A 10,140-nucleotide genomic window follows, 5' to 3' on the forward strand; every position below is an offset into this window, starting at 1 on the left:
GTGGAAAGTCTAGGGTGGAAAGTCTGTAGGACCTGATGATATCTTAATTGAAGTGTGAAAATATTTGGGAGTTTAGAGGGTTTCTTGGCTCACTAAACTTTTTAATATTATTTTAAAAACTGAAAAAATGTCTGAGTGGAGGAAAGGTACTTTGGTCCCCATTTTTAAGAATAAAGGGGATGCACAAGAGTGTGCAAATTATAAAATAATTAAGTTGATGTGTCATACTTTAAAGATATGGGAGAGGGTAATTGAACATAGGTTAGGATATAGTACAAAGATTTCTCATAATCAATTTGGATTTATATTGGGCCTGTCTATTATGAAAGCTATACATATATTGAGAGGTTTGATGGAGTAATTCAGAAATAATAAGAAGGATCTACATATTAATTTTATTAATTTAGAAAAAGTTTATGATAAGGCTCCAAGAGATATCCTTTGGAGAGTTCTTGAGAAAAAAGACGTTGATATGAGTTATATTCAAGATATGTATACAAGAGCTATTATTGTGTTCGAACAGAAGGAGGATTGACCAAATACTTCTCTATTTCTATTGGTTTACATCAGGGATCGACTTTAAGCCCATATCTTTCTGCTTTAGTTATGGATGGTCATACTGGACATTTACAGGAGGATGTACCGTGGTGTATGCTTTTTGTTGATGGTATCCTTCTCCTGGATAAGACCTTCTCGTGGATAAAACGAGAGAAAAAACCCAGGAAAAACTTGAATTAAGGAGGTACATTGGAGTCCAAAGGCCTTCATTTAAGTAGAATTAAAACTGAATACATGGAATGTAATTTTCGTAGTAATAGCTCTAGTGACAGAATTATGACTTTGGGTGATTAAATTATTAAAATGTGTGATCGATTTAGATATCTTGGGTCCGTTGTTCAAAGCGATGGCGATATAGATGGGGATGTTAATAGTAGAATTCAAGTTGGTTGCAATGCTCTATGGCGTTGAATGTTGGCCTTTAAAAGAGAAGCATAATAATAAGTTAAGTGTTGCTTAGATGAGAATGATTAGGTGGATGAGTGGCTTTACACTTAGATACAAAATGCGAAATGAATATATCCGTGATAGGGTTGGTGTAGCTCCTGTGACGGAAAAAATTAGAGAAAGTCGTCTTAGATGGTTTGGTCACATTAAACGTCGACCATCTGATGATCTGATTAGGAGAGTAGATGTTTTAGATTCGACTTGTGTTAAGAAAGACAGAGGTAGACCTAGTAAAACTTGGGCTTATTGTATTAAAAATGATCTTAATTTACTAGAACTAAATGAAAATATGACACTAAATAGGACGCAATGGAGAAAAATGATTTATGTAGCCGACCCCACATAGTGGCATTAAGGCTTTGTTGTTGTTGTTGTTACAATTTTTGCTAATGTTGACTTCTTAAGCCTATGGGGAGCTATCATATAAACAACTAATTCAAGATCTCTATTCAAAAAGCTTGGTCTAACATCTAGTTGGTCTAGGGGCTATTCCAAGTTTGTTGAAAGTGACATAAGTACATGAATGGAGTGAATTTTAGCAACCGGAGCAAATGTCTCATCATAATTTATTCTACGGGACTAGATGAAACCCTTGGCTACAAACCACATGTTGAATTTGTTTTCAATTTCGTTTGTTTTATGCATAATTAAGAAAATCTACTTCAATGATTTTTTGTTGTTTCTTTCAAGGGTATTCTACTTCAATGATTTTTTGTTGTTTCTTTCAAGGGCTACAAACCATTTCTTTCCTTACAACACACTTCAATTGAGATTGCCCAGTAGCTTCTTAATAGTTTTTGGAATTTGTGCCTGTATTAATGATGTGAAAAGGGCACAATAAGTAATAGCTAGTTTGTTAAAGTGACATGAAGTTTTTTAATAGGATGCTTTGTATAAGACTGAACACATTTTCTTACTACAATATGTGGATCTTGATTGCATAACTAGTTTAATACTCTTTTTTTTTTTAAATGAGAGACTTCCAGGTTTAGTTCAGATCATGGTGTTGAGCGATTGGGTCTCTATCCCATGGCCTCATGGAGTAATAATCATTTACTTGGTGGTGATATTGCGTTTAAAATCTAAATGATTGCTGCTTGTGTCTGATGAGTTTATAATAATAATGGTATTTTGAATAGATTGTATTTGACTTGGTAGGAAGTACATGAATGGTAGCAGGCTCAAGTTCCCTAAAGTTGTTATTCTATGGAATTCTCCTCTTAAATATGAACTTTGGTATTATGCTATTTGTTAACAAAAAAGCAGTATCCAATAATGTATAGAATTTTTTGGCATATTGTAAATAATACTAATACCTCCTTTTTCTGGGTGAGACTTATAAAAAAAAAGAAACTTATGCAAATAAAAATATATATAAAAAAAAGAAACTTATGCAAAATAAAAATATATGTATGTAGAATTTTCGAGTTCTATAAGATTGAGAAGAAAATCATAAATGGAATTATTGTATGTATTTCGGGGACATTTAATTATGATATAATTAGAGAGGAGAGAGATTTAACAATGATTTAACGAGAGATAAAGAAAAGGTTTTAAGAAAAAGATTGTGGGAACCTTAAAGATTGTGAAAATCTTGAATAAAAATTTAATGAGAACGAAACAATGATTGCGAATTGGGAATTTTAGGGGCATAACTCATACAGTTTAGAATAGACCTTGTTCATTAGATGTTAATTATGGGTTTATTTACTAAAAAAAATAATTTGTAAATATATTGTACTAAAAACCCACATATTTAAGAACAGGCTTGTAATGTTAATTAGAAGTCAATATATTATCTTCATAAACATGCCATACTAAAAAGTCACATCTACACATAATTTTCTCCCCTCTTTGCTCACTACTTGTTTGAACTTACTAAACTTATTCAGCATTACATTATTTTAGTTTTACAACATTATTATAGTCTGCACAAGTGTTGGTTTTTGGATTTTAAAAGATGTTAGAATTTGTGACCCAAATTCTGTTGAGCTTGGATCAAATTGTTCACAGTTATATATATAGTTAATTAGGGATTCACGTGTGTTATGTTATGTCAGCCGCCAAATCCTAAGCCCTCTCCATGTATAACTTCTCTTCTTTCCATTATAGTGAATTTTTCTCTTATGCCCGTGATTTTTTTCTCGTATAAAATTTTCAACCTAATTCTTGATGGTTTTTTATTTGTGATTTTGGTTTGTCTTTTGGCAATTTTTCTAACAAAAGGAACTTATTTTTTTAAAAACTTTTATGTTTCTGTGCTTGTATTATTTGCCTTTTATCTTTTCTATAACATTTTTGCAGTTTTGCAGATAGTTGGATCAGTTGTTGGGGTTAAGTCAGTTAAAGAAGTTTTTCCTATAGTAGGACATGGAGCTCGCTTGAATGTCAATATTCATCATGGTGCATTAACGGAAGGAGTTCTCACATTCATGATCGTTATGGTTTCACTTGGTTTGAAGAAGAAAGACCCTAAAAGTTTCTTTATGAAAACATGGATTTCATCCATTGCAAAATTGTCCCTTCATATTTTGGGTTCCGACTTAACTGGCGGGATAATGAATCCTGCCTCCGTAAGTATTTTAAATTATCTGATTATTGTTTACTTTTTCTCTATTTATTTTAATGTTTTTCCTTTTCCTTTTTGTGTTCTGAACTCATTAATTAAAATTAATAGGCACCAACAGTCCTAAAGGTTTGTGTAAATTGATAATATGTTGGGTAGGGTACGGCTGGCATTACCCTTCTTATTTTTATTTCTCCAAAGGCTCATTTGGTTGTGATAAGAACCATGCGATTTTTCATAAAAATTAGAGCAAACCAAATATTTTCTTCAATAACACAAAACAACACAAGTCAAATGCATAAAAGATAAGCACCTACAATTTGCGATCTCTCACTTACAATTCAAGAGGTGGGTAATATCTCTCAAAATTCTAATCCTACGACTCAAGACAATAATCCCATGCATAACCCTAACTCTAACATATTAGTCATATTTCTACCTCACAGTAATAAATATAAAGTTACTAAACTACCATTAGGTGTTGGTACAACAATACCCTCCTCCCAAAATGATGCATTAGTAAGGTGGAAAAAAATTGTTGTTGGATCACATCATAAGGCCTCCCAAGTTACTTCATAATCTTTCAATTCTTTCCACTTAATCAACCCTCCTTTGCCCCAGTCACTCCTCGACACACCCCTTCTGCCTCCAGAAATTTTAAGGCGAGGGTGAGTGGTGTTCGATAGCGCGCCTCAGTTGTGATTCATGAAATATTAGACGCAGTGATGATGATGTTGGTAACCTCAGACGGTATCTCACTATCTCAATGCGTGCTATATTCTCATAGGATTCAAAATATTGTTAGAAAAGTTTCTCGCTCTTCCTCTTGACCGGTGTCTTCTGCCGGTAAGGTCTCATCTTCAACTAAACCATACCCCCAGATTCAAATTGTGCATCACTATTATATCCATCAGCCTTTCTCTTCATGATAGGTTGGGGCCTCAGTAGATGTCACTTGAACTCTGTCAATATTTTGTCCCCCTCCTCTAATTATCGGTCTATATTGGATACTGGTGTAATGTTATGCCCATAGTGTATTAGGTTAGGCAGATCTCACACATACAGAATCCTGAAATGAGTGGTTTGTGTTTTAGTATGCTATGAAATGTTGTATCAATACTCAACCTAAATCCACTTTGCCTAAAACTTCTTCATATCTGATACAAAGTAACATATGTATGTCTCCACACTTTTGTTGACCACCTCCGTTTGGCCATCTAAATGAGGATGATATCATGTACTGCTCTGTAAAATTGCCCCTTGTAATCTGAATAGTTCCTTCCAGATATGGTCGGGGAACACCTTGTTCCTTTCTGATACAATGAATTATGGAACACCTTGCAGACAAACTACTTCCCGTATGAACACGGTAGCGATTGAGACAGTGGTGTAAGGGTGTCGTAATGGTATGAAGTGTGCATCCTTGCTCAAGCGATCCACTGCCACCGATATCACAGTAAATCTCTTTGATTGTGGCAATTTGCATGAAAACTGTAAAACTTTTGCAAATTGTTGTAACAATGATTGGATCAGCATCGAAATCTCTGTCAACTTTGTATCATCTGTCTCTTCTCTTCTTTCATAAGTCTGACTCACCCCAAACTAAGCTCGCCCGTCCCCATAGGCTCCTGAATCTCCTTCTGCCTGGAAGGTGCATAGTAAAGTACTTTGGCATGGTTGGTTGCAAACCTCCAACGGGGTCCCACCCAATGAGGTTCGCTATCTCAGGCTGGAATCATTCAAATCGATCTTCTTCAGCCCAAATCACACGTCGTCTCGTTTTGCATGTTGTCACTTGTTCTAAACCTAGACATGTTGTGTAATTCCCTTCGGATGCTGCCCCTTGAATATGCTTTTGACTCCTTAGCTTGATCCCGCCTACTTCTGTTTATTCCCCCCACTATGATATCACACTATTCCTTCCATGTACTGGCGTTTGAGTTTGCTCCCAATTCCTTTGCTTGATCCCACATCTTCGTATGCTGCCTAAGGCAGCAACATTGTCTTGATGCCCACAAATCCCTTAGATTGTTGCCGCTCGCGTCCCTTCCTGACGTTGTTGCTCGTTTCTGTGGTTGCCAACAACGGGTTTGCGTGAAACTTTACTATCTTCTTTATTATTTCATCCAGGGTTGTAAATCTCCCGTCTGTGGATGAGAGCCACCTCTCCACAGGCGAGAACACTCCATTCTAGATCTTATTAGGCTCACCTCTTCTTTTAATTTCTTCTCCAAAGTATATATTTTCTTGGTCGTCATTACTCTGAGAATAATTTTCGATCATGAAGTAAGCCAAAATCCCATCGTTGGCTTTTCTGCTAGCTCGAATCACGACTATATTGTGAGGTTTGGTCACAATGGCGAATGTATTGTGAGGGTTTCCTTCGATTTGGAATGTATCACGATCCCTTCCTTCCTAGATAGCTTGAATTGCGACTTCAAGATGTTCGATCACTAGGGCACGTCATCGCGATCTTGTATTTGGCTTTCCACGACTTTCTGCAATTGGTATTAATGCAGAATTCTTGTAGGATCCCAATCGCTAGGTTTGACATGAAACTATTGTATGGTCGCGATCATGTCGCTTCCCAGCTAGTCGTCCTGTACGTCACGATCCCTTCCTTGCTTCCCAGCAGGTCACGACACAATCGGAATCGTGAGTTCGATCTCTGTACTTTTTAATCCCGTTCTTTGCTTCCTAAAATCAAATGTTTTGATATCAATTCAATACAAACCAAATAATTTTTCACAGAAATTAGGACAAATTAAATATTTTCTTCAATAGCACAAAACAATACATTTCAAATGCATACAAGATAAACACTTATAATTTGAGAGGTAGGGGATCTATCCCAAACCGTAACCCTAACAGGTACAATTTGAGCGGTAGACAATATCTCCCAATCCTTAATCCTAACTCCTAAAATTCAAGAGGTAGGCAATCTCTCCCAAAACCCTAATCCTAAAACTCAAGTCGACACTCTCATTCATAAGTCTAACCCTAAATATATTAGTCATATTTATATTCCAGAATAAAAATATAAAATTACTAATTTACCCTTAGGCGCCGGTGTATCAGGTTGCTTGTAGATAGATAATATGTTGGAGAAAGTGATGATTTTGTTTTCAAGCTACATCAAATTAATTAACATAATGTATAAACTTTTTATTAGTCAAATTATATTTTCAAACTTCAAAAAGTCAAATGAGCCCTTTGCATTTTCTACACTTCAAACTATTTTTAAGCACAAAATGGACATTGTCTATTCCATAAGTTGACTATGTCTCTAATCAATCTTGTTCAGGATTCTGTTCTTCTTATCAATCTTTTTCACGACTTTTGTTCTTATTCTCCTATGTACCATTTTTATGAAGGGGCATTTTCATACATATCACCCAATTCTTACGTATTTACATATCTAACACCTAAACTTTGATTTTTTACATTAATACCATCCAAATCTTTTACATCACATAAAAATACCACCATTTTAACTTTGAAATGTGAAATACACTTTTTCATCATGCATAGGTAAGGTGGCATATATGTAAAAATTGAAGCTTAGGTGTATATGTAATTACATTTGAATTGAGTGGTACGAATGTAAATCTTCGTTTTATTAAATATCAATATCTGATGATCGTGGCTATCCATCATATCATAAATCTTTATTATTCTCCTGCATGTATTCTAAATGTAATTAATTTTAAGCATGTCAAGATAGATTGCTTGGAGAGGTAAATAAAAACTAATGTTGAATGTAAACATATGTAGGATAAAATGGTTTGTACATTAAGAAACTAGTCATAGAAGTTTTTGTAGAATTTAGAAGTATATCTTATATAAATAAGGATAGCTTGTGGTGGCTTTAAGAGAGTTCAAAAGATTATAAGGACAAATAAATGTGTTTTCAAACAATAAAAGAAGGTATATTTTATGGAGGCTTAAATAATTGCAAGGAATGTAGAAATTTTCAAAAGATTAGTACTGAGAAATTCAAAGTGTGAACTTTAAATTATTTATATGTTCATCAACACTATGAAAAGAGAGGAATAAATATATAAAATAGTTCAGAAAAATGAGATACAGAGTGATGCGTGACTCTTTAGGGCCTAAGGGCCTAAGGCTAAATACTGCATTTAGTGATGATAGAATCTTCGTATGATATTTATTGATCTCAAAATAACATGTAATCGAATAACATAGCTTATTATTTTTCTCAATTGAGGAGAAAAATATGCTTGTTAGTAGGGCTGTAAATGAACCAATGCACTCGATGAACAACTCAAACTCGACTCGATTAAGACTCGATCATGTTCTTTCAAATTAGTAAATAAACAAGCTTAAATATTTTTTTAAAACTCGAGTTTTAAATAAACTAAGCATGAACATAGTTGAACTTGTTCATTTATATTCACAAACAAACTCATTTGTTGTTCAACAAACAAATTGTTAAATACTCGATATAAAGCTTGAATATAACTCGTATCACATATGATATATTATTAAAGAAAATTTAATTTGCTAGAATTTATTTAATATAGATTTAATAGTAAAATATTATTTTATCAATAATATTTTAAAATTAATTCTTAATTATATATTTATTTTATTATTGATTATTAACTTTTTGAAAATTAACATGATGGAATTATAAAAGTGAACATCACTTTTTTCAATTTTTTTTATTGTGCTTGATCAAATTGCCTATGATTTTTCTCATTTATTTCAAATATTGATGAATAATTTTACATTATGAGTTACTTTGTAACATTAGTTCATTTATTTTATTTTTTTTGTTCTTATTTCAATATTTTTTTCTCTATGTTAGAATTCATTCTTGTGAGAATATATCTATTATAGACACTATACGATAATATGTGAGTTAGTTTATTTGCTTATATCATAAACATGTTATATAATTTATTCAATTATTTATTTATTTAGATTTGTAAAATTTTTATTGTTTATATAAAAATCTAGATACTAGTTTGAATTTTTAGCTCCTTTATCTGCCCGTTTAAATACGCGTTCACTTGTCATAAACAAATCAAGTATAAATCAAGTTCACATTGAAAATTTTAAACAAGTTAAGCTTGAAAAATATGTAAAAGCTCAACGCAAGCTCAAGCCGAATATGAACAACTTATAATTGTGTCAAGCCAAGTTCAAGCCGAACCTGTTAGACATCACACAAGTTAATAAGGTTATGCACTGTCAAGCATAACTGGCATTAGATCTATTACCACTCGGAACCAATATTTTTTTATAGCAATAGACTCATATTAGGGATCAACTTTGGTTCTATATCTTTTTGTACTGATTTTAAAATTCTTATAAAACATCTTTATAGTCACCTATTTTAAAATGCATTAATGTTCTTGAGTACTATATGATAAAAAGTTATTATGAAGATTTAGAGGTAGGTTTTATAAAATTGCACTTACATTGTTTGCTATGCTTGCTAAAGTGGCATGATCATACTGATAATGTAGCTTCTTTCGCAGGCCTTCGGCTGGGCATATGCTCGAGGGGATCACATAACGCTCGAACATCTATTTGTGTATTGGCTTGCGCCGATACAGGCTACAATTCTGGCTCTTTGGTCATTCAGATTGTTTTGGGAGCTTAAAGAGCGCAAGCAGAACTATATTGAGCAGAAGAAGGCTAAAGCAGAGTGAAAAGAGTTTCTTTCTAAGGTGTGCTTATGCCTTCTTTGTGATTGTTGTTATTAGCTAAATTTAATTTGCCAGCGCTAAATGCAACCTGTAAATGATATCGTCTGTTTCTTTACTTTGTTACATATCATCATTATGTAATATATTCATCATGCAGCAAATTCTTGTACAAAAGAATTTGAATGTTGTGCTAAGAACTGATGAGAGTAGATGAAGGGGTTATTATAGTCGTTTATCTTTCAACATTCTGATTAATTTTGTTGAAAAGTTTAGATATAATTTTGTATTCAAACAGTCATATTGTTTTACCGACCACAACTTTATAACAAAGCTTTTTCAGTTTTTTTTTTTTTTTAAAAACTAAGGAGGATAATTGTGTCTCATGAAAAATATGCAAATCGGTATTTTCTTTTCTATTATTCTGATTTATAAAGGGAATATTTACACCTTTTTTTGAATTTAGTATTGAGAGATTTAGGCTGTGTTTGGGCAGTTGTGCACCGCCCTTTCAGACGTTTGATAAAACTATGTTTTGTTTGTTTTTTTTCAAAATGATGCGGTGGGAAGTGAGTTTTGCAATCTTAAGTGCGGTGGCTATCGTAAAGTTGCGGTGGCTATCGTAAAGTTGCGGTCTAGCCGTAATTTTTCGAGCATCGGTTTCTTTGTAGAAGTTTCACAGCTGCTTTTTCGATTAGTTACAAGTGCTTCGTCGAATGGTTTCAGTGGCCCAAACAGATTCTTAGTTTCTTTTAGTTTTTACTATCATTATTTATGAAAAAAAAAACATTTACAAAAAAAAAAGAAAAAGAAAAAAAAAAGAAGGCTTTTAGAAAAAAATCACTAAATTACTGAGAGTATATAATCTTAAACATATATTCTCGGATGTTAAAT

At 33.1% G+C, this 10,140-nt stretch overlaps 1 protein-coding gene across 1 annotated transcript in view; it reads left to right on the plus strand.

Annotated features, from left to right (window-relative positions):
• The window catches only part of LOC110026492 (aquaporin SIP2-1), a 13,256-nt gene extending 3,764 nt beyond the window's left edge, over positions 1–9,492 (plus strand). The window contains exons 2-3 of the mRNA XM_020727444.1: positions 3,318–3,578; positions 9,079–9,492. Coding sequence (XP_020583103.1) covers positions 3,318–3,578; positions 9,079–9,252 — 435 coding nt within the window. The 3' untranslated portion in view covers positions 9,253–9,492. The remainder of the gene's footprint in view (positions 1–3,317; positions 3,579–9,078) is intronic.
• Positions 9,493–10,140: the final 648 nt, after the last annotated feature.

Source organism: Phalaenopsis equestris, unplaced genomic scaffold, assembly GCF_001263595.1.
Source record: "Phalaenopsis equestris unplaced genomic scaffold, ASM126359v1 Scaffold000372, whole genome shotgun sequence".
NCBI classification, from domain to species: Eukaryota; Viridiplantae; Streptophyta; class Magnoliopsida; order Asparagales; family Orchidaceae; genus Phalaenopsis; species Phalaenopsis equestris.